Source organism: Dermacentor variabilis, chromosome 5 (genome assembly GCF_050947875.1).
Source record: "Dermacentor variabilis isolate Ectoservices chromosome 5, ASM5094787v1, whole genome shotgun sequence".
Classification (NCBI taxonomy): domain Eukaryota; kingdom Metazoa; phylum Arthropoda; class Arachnida; order Ixodida; family Ixodidae; genus Dermacentor; species Dermacentor variabilis.
Genome location: NC_134572.1, coordinates 80,829,977 through 80,844,640, shown reverse-complemented (window position 1 = coordinate 80,844,640; position 14,664 = coordinate 80,829,977). Strand labels below are relative to the sequence as shown.

Here is a 14,664-nt window from a genome sequence, read left to right as displayed (position 1 = left end):
GGGCGCAACGCATTGTCACAATACAACATTTTTATTTCCAAAAATACTTGATGAGTACTTTTATATAAGTACATGCACGGTTGTTTTGCTGTTGCAAAAATCAATAAATAATTATTCTTTGGCGTTAAATCAGGAACAGAATCGCACAAGTATGCATACCCTGGCGTGTCCTGGTGACAAACCATAGTAAACCATGCTTCCATCTCAAAGTCATACAAAGTTTATGTAGCATGTTGTACATTATATAACATATTGCAGAAATAAAATTAGATTTTACGCGATAATATTTGAGTATAGCTTTGTTTACTGCGCCACAAGCAAACGCCACTAGTCTAAAGACCGAAGTTAATCCGAAGCCTGTACTTCCCATCATTACCATGTAGGTTGAGGCAACGCTCATGAGAACCCCCATAGGCACTGGCGCCACATTTCCCTCTAGGGTATTTATTTAGAAACTCTATGGTGTAGACTATTGGCACCTGAACAAGATCACTCGCAAAAATGTATACCCGCTACCGCGAATCGGTGACGCCATCGATAGCCTACAAGGAACTGATTCTTTTCATCCCTAGATTTAGGCTCCGGCTATTGGCACGTGCCCATGGCTGACGTCGATAGGCCAAAAACAGCCTTTATCACACCCAACGGCTTATACGAATTTAATGTCATGCCTTTTGGACTTTGTAATGCGCCATCAACCTTTGAACACATAATGGACACAGTTCATGTCACCATACGTTTATGCAGGCTAACAAAGGCATGTGCTGGTCTTGAAGGCCTTACATTGCACAGTCGATAAAACTTTAAAATGCCACTACAAAGATGTATATACCATTGAGATTGCCGGTAACTTAAGTAAGGAAGATAGCTGCACCTTAAGGTTATGAAGATAATAAAGCTGTGCATTTTATGGCCTGTAGACGGCCAAAGATCTGACTGAGCATGGTGCGATACAGGCGTGTGGGCACGTTGTGCGTGAGAAAGTAAATGAAATAACATAAGGCATACCAACAAATCCCAAACATCTGCGACAAGATCACACTTTCAAACCAACTAAAAGCTGTATATTTACGAAATATTTGGCTGTGCCACGCACATGACTTACTGCATTAGTCGCATATATCTCGCTTCACATATTTGACTGCTTCACTCTTGCGAATGAAACTTATTTCGTACATTTCGCAAGTTTTAATGTTTGACACCAGAAAATTTAATGAACATAGCACTTCTGCAGATGTCAGCATGCTTTCTATTTCTGCGATAGTACTTAGAGCAAAAACTGGCCCAAATTGGCTTGGAATAACACCGGTCATTCTCACACAGCATATAAAACCTTAAAATTAAAACAAAGAACAAGTGTTACAACCAATCAAAATTTTGCAGCTGTACGGCAAAAAACGAAGCATGCGACGGCACTGAAGCAGATGCTCCGGCATGTGGTCCAAGCTTATATACATCCTTCAGGTGCTGGCGGCAGGCGGTTCCATAGTTCGTCCTCGCCCCCAATATCACAACTACAAGTTTTGGAGATAAGCCTGTATCAAATCACGTATTATTTGCGAACCTTTGTGCTTACAGCAGCATGTGACATACTATAGGTATTTTGGTTGCAAGTGCAAGCAGTGTGCCATAGCCATTGCTAGCATAGTCATGTGACTCCACTTGTTTGGTGGTAAATAAATTCAGATCTGCAATGTTCTCCATATAGTAAATACATCATATGTCACGACATAAATGTATGAGACCTAATGTTACATTGAATTAGATGATGCATAGTCATATGTTTATTTTATACTTGGCACACTATCTTTTTGGTAGTGAATCCACGCGGTGAGAAGTCTTTCTAGTCTTCATAGCGTTGCCTTTTATGTATAAAATGGAGTATAGGAGGTCAAAGTAATGCATGCCTACATCGGCACAGCAAATCAAAGAAGGGAAGATGACAACCATAATTTTAGCTATTTGAGAGTCACATTTTGTCGAGAACTATTTCTTGATTGCAGATTTTCCATACAGATCAGCAGTGCTGTCAATCTGTTGTACAGAATAAATTGATACTGTTTTTCTTATTTACTCTTAGTCTACACAAACGAATATAAACTGGTTCAAAATGGTTCAAACTACTACTTTCTTACTCTAGAGTTTAACCGGAATCGAGTCGTTTCACGAAAACCAAAATGAAAAAATTCACCAATGATTACGATACTCCCTAATGTGAAATTTGAGCATAGCTCTATACGTGTTTTCATTTCGTGATATATTGGCTGGCACGGACTATCTGTCTCGTGTGGCATGTTGCAAACAGAGCGAAATGTGGCGTGACTACCTAGCTGATTGGGAGGTCGCAAGAGGCAGCACGTGGGCGCGATTCGCAGCAGCTGCCACAGACAGACCTCTGCTCGTGCAGCGCTTTGTTGTGCTACTCTGGTGCCATCTCGTAGCCATCGTTGCCACAGAGCCCGTCTTGCGTGGCACTATGCTTTTCTTGTCACGCTTTTGCCATACCCTCTTCCTCCGTTTTCCTCCTCACGCTCTGTTCACTATAGGTCCCTTTCATCTCTCGCCACGCTCTGCGTTCACTCTTTCATCCTTCGCTGTGCTCGTTCGCTCGGTTACGAGAATCGCTGACGCTCGCCACTGGAACAGGCACCTAAAAGCTGCCCTCTAAATAGAGTTTTTGTTCACTCTGCTGAAAATAGGCTGGTGACGAGAGTGAAGTCAGATGTAAATGGATCAGGCTATTTCCTTGAATTTGTCTTTAACACGTGGCTTCCTTTCCTCTCCTTGATGTGTGCAGGTCCTCTCTCTGGATGTCAACATCACAGAAGAGTCCACAAAGCTGCGGCGAGATCTCCTGAAGCTCATTGGAGTGGGCGAGTTTAGCGAAGAAGGAACCTGGAAAGATCCCTGTCTTTCCTTTGTGCTCACTGAGGTAGTGCTCCATTTTGTTTTTAATGCACGTTGGACAAAATTAGCATTTTGTCACTGGTGATGACTTGAGGTTCAGAACGCTTGTGGCACTATCAAGAACTGCAAGGTGTGGTTCTATTTTCATTATCACCATTATGTAGTGGGTGTTTTTCCTTAAGTGGAAATCTTTAAACCAAAACTGTTATCTGGGCTTTAGCCCTCAGCGCAGCTAGCCTATGTGGCTAGGTGAAGGTTAGCAGTAACAAATATTTCAACTGAGATCTTGAATGACCTGATCTGTGCTAATAAACTTTTTAAATGATTTACTAGATGCATGTTGAAAATGTAAAACTGGAGCTGTGCAATAGCTCAATCATGTCTGCTCAGCATAGCTGCGAACCCAAACACCACTGTTGAGACACCCGTCCCCAAAATGTGCTAAATGGCATTGCATTAGCATTCGGCATATTTTGAAGACTGATAAGTATCTCAAAAGTGGTGCTAGTCTTAATATTTCTGCTAAGTAGACATGACTTACTTCACTACTGCTTGTGCAAAATGAGAACAAGGTGACAGCTGGCTCCAGCTTTCACCTTGTTCTTGTTTTGCTCATCGCCTTGAATTTACATCTCCCGCTTTCCCGCTGTGTTCCCTGGTTCACTACTGCTGGGCTTCTATATTATAATTGCAACATGTGGCCGAAAGAGATATTTAATTTAGAAAGTTAATGAGCTCATTCTGGGTAACTACCCAAATTACCATTGAACTTTACGCCGCTCTTGAATAAAAAAAAAAAAAAATTATTAAAAATTTTTTTGGTCCTGGGCAAAATTGAAATCGCATCGCACAGGCTCCACAAGCATAGCAGCCCGATGCTCTAGCGATGAACCATGAATGTGATTAATTTTTAGCGTTAGCACACATCGGCCTGTCACACACCTCGGAGGCCATGCAAAAGGATGGAAACCTTGCTCAGATATCCCGGGTGTGTTTTAGATGATGCAGCGTGTACAGAGCGAGGCGTGAGAGAGGAGCCCTGCTGCAAACACGGCTGATACATTGATACATATGAATTTAGGCAACGGCAATACATTGCCTAAATACATTGCTTGAATGGTAACTGCATTATTGCAAACACTGGCCAACGTTGACAGTTCACTGTAAGAAATTATTACGATGATCTCTGGTAAGAAATCAATGTTTTTGGTGCACCTTCTCAGGTCATCTGCAAAACGTGCAACAACTGCAGGGACCTTGATCTCTGCAAAGATCCTTACCAGGGCCGTGATAGTCATGGAATGTAAGCGCTGCTTTTCTACCTATCTTTAGTGGCTTATTTATTTGTGAATGGGACAAATTTTGACAGTTCATTTCATTGGTAAATTTTCATTTTAACGGTTTATGTAACCCAGGACAGTCACTCAGAACATGCACTTTTCTGGCACCATTTCTCCAGCATAAACCCTTAGCTTTGCAAAGTTTGACAGAGGTACCAATAGCAATATACTGCAGGACTGCCTACTTTGTAGGAAGAAATGAAAAATTGTTCGTGAATGTAAGCACCCTTACGATATGTCTCTATATGTCTGCTCGGTGGGTGCCTGGGAGTCAGCGTTGTCGAAATTCTTCTGCGAAGTGGAGTGTCACAAATAATTTGAAGGTTTAAATGCAATTTGTTGCGGGATACCAAAAGCAGCACAGCAGTGCTACTTTTGCAGCAGTGTGATAGTATCTCAAGCAGTGATATGAAGGACAGCATATGGCAAAGGAAATAATGTCTTAATGACAGGAGAGGAATGCAGTGACGATGAGCAACGACTTGACTAACACATGAATTTTTTGTGTGCCAAATGACATTTAACCGTTTATCAAAAATGAAGCAATATTTCTTCTTCGGCATTTGTAACATATTTTATTTGCTTCGAACCTAAGCAGTGCACCATTGTCCAGGTTGGTCATTATGGGCATGAAAAATACAAACAGGTGCATTTGAGGAGATACTACAGCATTTGTAATAGAAGGGCATCTGTGGCATGGCATACCAAGTGGTGCAACAGCTCTGGTTTGGGCAGGAAAATCGCAACACTGCACACATATTGTTGGAGAGACATCATCAGCATGCTTGTCAGGGTGGCAGGGTAACTTATCGTAGCAGCTTAATGGGGCCACGTAATGCACAAATTAATGTTGACTATGTTCTCCCTCTGCTTTTTTCAGCCCCCGGTGGTACTGCTCTCTTTGTGAAAGCCCGTATGAGACTGCCGACATTGAGGCTTTGCTACAAGAAAGCCTGCAGCACCTTTGTATGGCACAAGTTCTGCAGGATTTGCGCTGCACCAAATGCAACATGGTGAGTCATGTAATCTGCTAAATGCTGACCACAAGGGGCCAAAGCAATTTTACGTTTGACAAACAGGTCAAGTGATCGTTGCCCATTGCATCTCATCAAGTTTTTTCTTGCGTATATTTACAAATGGTTACTTTACGCGGTACTGAGCCTGGAAATTTTGCAGGTTTCACTTGTATGTTGTCTGCTATTTATGAAATTGTTGCAATGGTTGTAGTTCAGCTACGTTAAATGCAAAAAGGCTCCATGGAGGAAAATAGTTAGTTTGGAAAGCTGAAGCTTAAAGGCCACTGCACATCTTGCTGAGCTGCTCACTGATGCCTTAGTAGAACTTTCTCTCTGCTCTGAGCTGCAACAGTCAAGAAAGGCAGTGCTATGAGTGCCTGTTATAAGGCCTGAAAATTTGCTCCTCACTTGCATAGTGGTGTCTATACTTCTTGCAAAGGCTGTACCTGGCTGAGGGCTGTCTTCCGACTCCCATTGAGACAATCCTTGAGAAACGCAGCCTGAATGGCTGAAGTGGTCTAAATGGATGAGCCAGTCTAATTTCAATGCATTAGCTGTCAATAGTAGCAACACATTCTACGACCTCCGAGAATGGTCACAGACCACTCACTGTCATGGATTCTGCATTTGTATAAATCTTGCATGAATTTCTGCAACTGAATGTGGCATTGGAATGAGTAAATGCAAAGCATGCTCTTGCCCCTTATATTACTGACGCATTGACTGTAAACTGCTATAAGGCAAAAGTAATAATAGGTTATGCATTTGTAGCACGTTCACTGTACTATGACGTAGTGCATTCACACTTGAACATAAGAATACAGCTCTAATGTCACTGCCTAAATAAAATATTCTGCTTTTTCCAATAGATTAAAAAGTCCAATATGATGAAATACTGTGAATGCGCGGGCAACTTTGAACTGCTCCTCTCTCCAGAGGAATTCAAGATGAAGCTCAACACATTCCTCAACATAGCCAAGTGAGTATGACCTAGAAGATACATACTGGACAATGTAATTTTACTGGCATGGTTAATGTGTTCATTTTATTTCTGCAGCATGTTCTTGTGAAAACACTGGCTTAGTTTGTTACTGGCAATGCAGTGTAAGTGAATGCTCTGCAAAAGTATACGACAAGCAAGTATGGGTTGCCTAACGTACTCGCTGTTTCCCAAACCACTGCAGTGGCCATTGTGTTCTGAGCACATGGTCAGAGGTTCAATACCTGGTCGAATTCCAATAGGGCAAAATGTAGAGGCACTCCTGTGCTTATTAGGTTTAGGTGTATGTTAACCCCAGATGATCAAAATTTATCCAGAGCCCAGCATCACTCACGTCCTTGGGGTGTCCTTGGAACATAAAAGTCGATAAATGCATTTGACGGACTATTTCAGAAATACTTTGCCACAAGAATTACTTCAGTGCATTCAGCAGAAGTGAAATTATTGGCAGTCAAAGATCACCAATGATCCTCTTTGCGGTGCTCCTGCTTCTTCTTCAATGCCTCACACTGCAAGGGCTACTATGAAGTGCAGTGGTGGCCACAATGCTTCGCTTACTGAACTTCACTATGGCATGCAGTTCAAGTTTGATTTTGGATATTCAAATAGACTCCAGTACTTCTGATTTTGGTGTCTATGACACGCTAAAATGAAGAGTTCACGGTGTCTCATCCCTTTGTTGTACTACAGTAAACTAGATAGCTATGCATAGCTATTCGCTCATATTTCCTTTTGCTCTTATCTCTACACCGATCACACAATTTCCGAGGGCTGAAGAAGCTTCATCTTCGCTTGTGCAAGTATGTCAGCAGCGTGCACATCGGCTTAGCGATAGATGCCGCACTCCAGACTCTCTGAAGAATGGCTAACGTAACAAGCTTCAACCAGGATGGCGACACACCTCGAGGGTATGAAACTCGGGAAGCAGATGACCGTTTGTCAGATGTTGGCACTTGGGCCTTGAGTCACGTCACCCGCGGATACCAACTGGAGCACGCTGTTGTCCTTGGCGAGTGTGCTCGTCACGGCGCCCTGCAGCGGCTGCGCTATCTATGCTGTGCTGCAGATGAAACTACATTCAAATATAGTGGTTATGTGCTTGGCAGGCCTGGAGTGTGCGCACATGCAATCCATTCCAGTTTGGTCGTGCTATTTGGTGTGGACCAGCTTGACCAAAGGATAGCAGCCACATCCAAATTGCACAGTAACTCAATACGAAGTTGTCTGCTATGACATCTAGCCAGGAGCGGCCACGAGTGAGCATGCGCTGTCAAGTGTATGTGTGGTCTGACCTTGAGTTGTGCGTAGTTCGAGGCTAGTTGGGTGTTACAAACTAAGAAATTAGCAAGACCCGATGACGACGACACTGATAAGCAGTATGGCCAAAGTTTCATTTCTATGCTGGTGGGTGTGGCCAAGCATTAGCAGATGATAGTCATACTTTTGGAAGTTAGTAATTCATATTTCAGAATATTGAAATTTGAAATGCAGATTTTCACTTCAGCCTGTTTATGAAACAGTCAATAAATATACACATTAAGAGCGGGAAGTGAACTGTTCTAGACACCCTTCTTGATTGGCGTCAGCCAATAGCAGCAGCGTATGGCAATCAGTGACAAAATGCAGCTTGTTGAAAAGAGAGCGTTCGAGAAAAAGGAGACTTCACACTCTGCTCGCAAGCTCCACATAATTGCGAAATTTGGCTTGTATGTTCTGAGCGGCACATGCTATCCGCTGGCTTTGTTTTTCAGAGCCTGAGGGGACCCTTTTAACCTCATGAATAACTTATTTAATTGTGCCTAAACACTGGCACACATCACAGTGGAGGCATTCAAGCATTTCTTTGAAATCCTCAAATGGAATTTTGAATGGGGTCCATGAGAAACCTACCCTGGCTAGAGGGTGTTGCTGCATCTGCTAAAGTTAGATACCCGGTGCTTGCCCTTTACAGCAGAAACGGTATTATATTCTAGGTGATAGATACGGGCACTGGATTTATCACTTGCTAGTAGTACTTCCGAGTGCAACCATGCAGTATTCACTGTCTGTTAGCCCATTGTACTCTTTGCCTCTGGCATTACACAATACTGTGTTTGCAGCACAGATTCTCCAGAGGGTCTTGTGCTAATGCATTTGATATTTGGCTGACTAAATGCTACAGGAGAAGCCACATACAGAAGTGCACTCACCAGAGGCTGGAGGGCTGTGTCTCAAGGCAAAATGTTGGCCACTGCACACAAATGGTTCATGTCCTGCTACGAACTGTGCTCACTAGGCTGTGTTTCCTGGTACCGCTAGCGAGCCAGCAAATTTGCTGTGCTGTGTAACGACTTTTGCAGCACAAAATGCGGCCATTTTTAGAGGGCTGCATTAGCGCACACTGGGCCACTGCTATTGGGGGTAGGCATAGTGCACCAAATACGACTGCAGGTGGGAAAGCGAGTTCAGCTCAGTTCTGGGTTGGTACACTGGTTGCTAGTTATGCAACTGCTGTGTGTTGTGTTTCAAAATAAAATAGTTTCTTGCCTTCTTTTCTCCCCCTCAGACATTTCCACCTACCCCTGCTTGAAGAAAGTGTCACTTGGATCCTGGAGAACAGATAGCAAAGCTTAAGAGACGTAATGACACATGTACAAATAAATGCACCTGTTTTAATTACTTTTTTATTCTAACAAGGTATTGCTGCTTTCTTTACATCACTTCTTTTGTTCCATGTTGATGGGGTCCAATGTAGGATCTGGAAAATAAATATTGACCTCACTGGAAGTACAACACATATACCCAAGGTGCGACTTGCCCGTTTCAACTTTCTAAAGTGTACATTGTGAAATACCTAAATGGGGAGCACAGCAAGAACAGTGAGTCAGGTGACGGCCATAATGCAAAGCATGTTCAACGTTACTTGGAGACTGTTCACGATTTATGGAATTCTTTACTATGACGTGCCTCATAATCAGAAGGTGGTTTTGGCATGTAAAACCCCATAATTTTGAAGACTGTTCACATTGGGTGGTACAAATAAATTATTGCTATTCTGCAAATTGCCAACGATTTGCAAGAAGTTGGTCAGTGCTTTAAATGTAGCCACACATTAAGAGTCCTGAGGCTACTAATAGTTTCTAGATGTTCATTTCCAAAATCTTCCATACATATTGTTCCAGATTTCGGGAGAGATAAGTGATGTCAATGGAATGCGCTATAGGTTTATGGGAGGATATCTCAAAATCTGCGAGTCTTGGGATAACTAACAACTAGATGTGCCTTAGGACTGACTAGCTTCAATTACACAATAACAGCACACTTCCCAAATAAGAAGATAACTTGTAAACAATTAGCCTTTATTAAAGGTTGTCGCAGAATTTCTAGTGCCTACCAGCACAAATATACTTCTGTCCAATAAAATTAAGCTCTTCATCTCTACAACAGTATATTCAAGAAGGTCATGCTGTAATGCCTGGCATAACTGCATGGAATTTCAACCAGCTTCAGCCTGACTGTCGCAACCACCAATTGTTGACTTGTAAAAAAAATCATCTATGCACATAAACTACTGCGACAACTTGCCTTGAAACTCAAACTTTGGAAAACTTGTCATGTCGGCAGCCTTGCCACCACCATACTGGTGTGCTGTTTTCAGCAATTCATCATTGTACTCCTTGGTGATGGAGGCATCAGCATCAAGAAACAGCTCGCTCTTGGATCTGCAAAGGTATCACAAAATGTGTTAATAATAACCCTTGAAACACGGTAAAATAAATTTGTTGTGCGTGCAAATGATTCTGTTGATTATATAAAGCAAGACTAAAGTTTCTCATTCACACATTTCAACAGGACTAACTGTTTTGCAAAATTGCTCCCAAAGAAACCATTCCAACATGATTGAAACTGTTCACTCATCCCATGGAGCATGCCATTTTGAAATAGACAGTTGGCAACACACCAAAACAAAAAAGCCTATGCTCACATCTCCACTCTTCAACAGTGCCCTTGCGCCATCCAGTGTTTACAAGCACAGAGCAATTTGTGCTCGTCCGTATGGAAAGGGTTAAAGGGACACTAAAGCGAAAAATGATTTCTTCTGCATCAGTAAATTACCGTTCTACAACACTAAAGTCACCACTCTTACAACGCTAAGACGTTTGGTAAGCCAGAAAAAGCGCAAGAACGAAATACGGGTGGCGACGCCTACTTAAGTTCCCGCACCTGGGTGCTGTGACGTCTTGGATTTTGATGGCATCTTCTAGGGCCTACTAAATATATATAGTGGTACAGATTGACTACATTGTGTTCTAAAGGAACCAAATAATAAACATAGCAAGTTTCGGGAACCTTTATTCAGCCAACGCGGCCCAAATGCGAAAACATACTTTGGATTCCCTGACGTCACCCTGCCGTACCGGCGCTGGGGCTTCGGTGCGAAATTCAAATACTGATAGTACTTGAACCTTCATTTTCTCATCTAATAAACAATTTTTTTGAAATGACTGCCTGCAGGGTTCTCAAACAATGCTTCGTTAGTCTAAACCACGGAGCAAGAAACATTTAGGAGTGGAAACTCCGCTGTTTGCGGCGACCAGAAAAAGTCACATGCCCGCGGAGCCGTTATCGTGCTGGCGGCCTGGAAAGAAATCACCGCCATTGAGAGCGCGCTGGAGCCGCCTGCCCGGGTGCTGCATTTTTTTTTCGCTGCGGCTTCTACGACGCGCCGCATGGCGCCACCACTGTATATGGCCCCGTCGGCGCATACAACAATTGTGACCTTATCTGGTCGCCCGCGCTGACGTGAGTTTCACCTCCTAAATGTCTTACTCCGTGGTCTAAACTGATCTATTGTTTCGCTTTAGTGTCCCTTTAATGTTGCATAGTTCTTCCACTTCAGCTCCAACACGAACTTTACACCAGTGTGGAAAAGCATTTCATTGTTGAAATTTTAGCGCATATTTAACAGAAATGAATGTGTACAATTTGAGACATGCTTTCATGTTGTGAAGGCCTTCCTTTTACACTGCGCTTGACGAGGTTGCATGTACATTATCTACATAGTGTAGTGCAGAAGCACATGGATGGTGAAAGAAAAAGATTTGACAGTGCTGTGTCCCGTCTTTTCTTATGTCATCCATCTGCTTCTGCACTACTGTGTAAATATCATACCAACTAGCCCACCAGTGCTTTTGAATATACAGCCAGCTCTCATGGTTGGATATCCTGCATGCGTTTTCGGTCACAGGATGGAAGAAGACACGACACCTAAATATTGGTAAATATCATCCAACATTCACGACTGGGCGATCCCAGTGATACTACAGATCGGGTGATGATCAGACCACTGATGAAGTTAAATGTAAGAGCACTGGAATAGGATCACCACATTATCCAGGATTTCTATTTTAACAGAAGGAAGAATTAGTAAAGATCTCCAGTGAAAGAACAACAAAGCTAAATGCAGGGCAAGTTGACACATGAGCAAGTAAGACGAAAACCAGCGAAAAAAATTGATACACAAGAACAACAAGGAGTACACGGAATGAATGCTGGCCTAACAACTGAACTTTAATTGTTGGCAAACACACAAGGTCTTATCAAGTACAATCGCACAATGCAATGCTACAACCACTATCTTTTCCACTTCCTATCACATTCATGGTTCTAGATACGAACACTCCTTTTCAGTTAAGGCAAACGACGGTACACTGATGCATGTCGGTGCACTTAATCTGGAAGGCTACAAAATTTCCTTGCCACATTCACGTTTCGTGTCAAAGTCATACCAATTTTGTGAATACTACCTATTCTGTCAAACCAGATGGTGTAGTTGAAGAAGCGGGCACTACATTTAAGACATTGCAGAGCAACATTACCTAACTAAAGAACACTTCAATTAGCCTTGTAATTGGTCACTTTCAGAGCGTGTGTCCAAATTGCAGAATTGAAGCGAAGCAGCGACGAAAAAAATTTTCATGCATAGCAGGCTTGTGCATGCATGTTTACGTGAAATGTCAAATTATTTGTGCACTTTTGCTCTTTCAGCACGTGGCGTACCGTTTTTGTCGAGACAGCAAATGAAGCGTTGCGACCGCTGACATGTCACACTTTGCTAGTTCGGTGGTGAATAGGTTGAGATCTATAACATCTTTCATGCAATAAATTTGCCATATCATACAAAACTAATACATTGCCTGACAAGTTTCATACTTGCCAGGCAATGCTGCAGAAGCTATGCAAGCACTGCGGCCACACAAGTCTGCTCCACACGGTTCGCAGTTATGTTGTTTTTGATCTTCAAACGCTTCTTACAGGATAACTACTCAATACATTACAACTACAACTTGTGGTCATTATGTCAAATCACATATGTGTGCACCTTTGCGCTTCCAGTTAGCGACACATGTTCCATTGCGAGCACAAAGAAGCACATCAATTACAGCTGCTGGTTGCAGAAACTTTGTTCTGCTCATTCGGTGGTAAATGGGTTCGTGTCTGCATTCCCTTTCATATAGGTAATCTTCTGCGACATAAAAGTATGGGACCTAACATTACAGTGAATTTAATGACGCATACCTATACCTTTCTTTCATATGTGGCACACTATCTTTGGGTTGCGAATGCAAGCAGTGAGAGAAGTGTTTCTAGCCTGTTGGCTGCTGTGTATGAAACAGAGTATGCATGCCAACATGAATGCTTGTGCGACATTGGCAGGTTAGACACAAAGCAGTGTTGAGGTAGACATTAAAACCGACATTTCGTATGGTACTGCACATTAATGACCTAGCATGTTACTAAAATCAGCAACAAGCAATTCACTTTCTCATTCTCTGCTAATATCCATGTGTGCTACATAATTCTACTGAAAAACATGTTGGCTATGCGACCCAAATGTGAGGGTGCTATTACGCTACCGTCATGCCCGAACAGGATTGGAGAGAAAGCGCTTTAGGCACCAACCTACCAACACGGCCATGATGGCTCAGGAGTTCATTGTGAGGTTAAAAGTACACAAAATGAAATATAGCCACAATACATCCAGCAAGAGTTCAGTCGTTAAAGCAGGTTGGAGCAACGACGAACGCTGCGCTGAGGGAACTTGCACTGGAGATGACAGAACTGCTTACTTGCTCTTTTGTGCGTACTCGCGGATCTTGTCCACAAACAGCTGCTGAATAGGGTCTAGGGACTTTTGCATTAGAACGGCGCTGACACCATAATTCCTCTTGCACTGCGCCATGCACTGCTTGGCCAAGTTGGTGACTCTCGCGTTCAAGGCCATGTTTCCTGAATAGAGAAAGCGTAGGGGAGGGTTAATTTTCAACCGTGCACGTTCAAGCAAGTCGCAACATACAATGAAAAAGTCGAGCGCTATAGGAGGTAAGCACGTTCAAATATCGCACCGCACTTTGAAGAACATGTCAGGTCACAACAACGACCTTGAAGCTTTGAGCGTAACACATCACCACAGGTGGCGGATAGTTCAGTAAAAACTACTTGTGGCCAACTCTCGGTACTTAAATCAATGCGCGATTAATTTTCATGGAGCCAAACGCTGTATTTTCGCTTTTAACACGGCAGGTTTGGCCACACGGCCATTTGGAAAGAATTAATCTTCCTCTTAATCCACAATTACACACACCTTCTATAAGAGAAACGACACAAACTCTCGAATAAAGCTCTCCCACATTTATGGGGACAAAATTCACAATAGAAACCTTAACAAGTAATAAATACCACGCGTAATAACTCACCTCGCCGCCGGTCGTTCCCAACGAAAAGCACTTTCCCAGACGCCCCTCGCTCTTCGTCTCGCAAAATACCGAAACTGGTGTAAAGGTACGAGATGCTGCGAGAAATCCAGATCCGGTCACATGATATCAGCAGTATTTCCTTTGGTCTGCAATTTCCTGTTTAAACCGCGCGGCGTAAAAAAAGTTGGTTTGCCTCCGACGCTGGGATCACTCGGCTACATGTCGTAGAGGTAGGCACTTTTGGCGATTCTGAGAGCGCCGGTGTGAGCGGCATTGCTGTCTTGTAGGCCTAGGTTTCTGCGTTTTTCCCCAGCATGTGCCACGTCCGGTATGGTACTGGCACTGGCGCGTCATATCCGGAAATAGCCATCTTGCCCTTTGTTCCTCTTCCTCTTTTCAAAATTATTGCACGTGAAATGCGTCTTCCTTGCGATCTACACCACATCCGCTTTGCCTTGCTAGGGTTTGTAGTCGTTAATAGTCGCGGTTGTATGGTTCCTTTGTTGAGCTGTGCAGCAAGCACTGCGTTGAACCGATGGACCCAGCGTTGTGCGAGCCAGCGTCCTACGAGCGTGTGTGATTCCACTGTGTAAAGACGTTTAGGGAGCTTGGAGTTGCTGCACTGTTTGAAAAACGCGCAAAGTAGTGCTCAGTCGTGACCCTTG

General features: G+C 43.1%; 3 protein-coding genes across 4 annotated transcripts in view; 2 read left to right on the top strand and 1 right to left on the bottom strand.

Annotated features, from left to right (window-relative positions):
• Positions 1–8,939, top strand: part of PolE1 (DNA polymerase epsilon catalytic subunit 1) — a 98,336-nt gene extending 89,397 nt beyond the window's left edge. For both annotated transcript variants that reach the window (XM_075692963.1, XM_075692962.1), the window contains 5 exons: positions 2,798–2,932; positions 4,131–4,210; positions 5,128–5,260; positions 6,133–6,242; positions 8,809–8,939. In XM_075692963.1, the coding sequence (XP_075549078.1) occupies positions 2,798–2,932; positions 4,131–4,210; positions 5,128–5,260; positions 6,133–6,242; positions 8,809–8,866 (516 nt within the window). In that variant the 3' untranslated portion in view covers positions 8,867–8,939. The remainder of the gene's footprint in view (positions 1–2,797; positions 2,933–4,130; positions 4,211–5,127; positions 5,261–6,132; positions 6,243–8,808) is intronic.
• Positions 8,895–14,132, bottom strand: LOC142582875 (ATP synthase-coupling factor 6, mitochondrial-like). Its single transcript, XM_075692966.1, has 4 exons — positions 14,000–14,132; positions 13,373–13,532; positions 9,828–9,964; positions 8,895–9,000 (listed from the first exon to the last, which is right to left on the bottom strand). Exons 2-4 carry the CDS (start codon positions 13,525–13,527, stop codon positions 8,960–8,962), a joined length of 333 nt encoding a protein of 110 aa, XP_075549081.1. The 5' UTR covers positions 13,528–13,532; positions 14,000–14,132; the 3' UTR covers positions 8,895–8,959.
• LOC142582873 (GA-binding protein alpha chain-like) overlaps positions 14,100–14,664 on the top strand; it is a 42,345-nt gene continuing 41,780 nt past the window's right edge. Inside the window, exon 1 of the mRNA XM_075692964.1 lies at positions 14,100–14,229. The gene's annotated coding sequence lies outside the window, so the exon portion shown is untranslated. The remainder of the gene's footprint in view (positions 14,230–14,664) is intronic.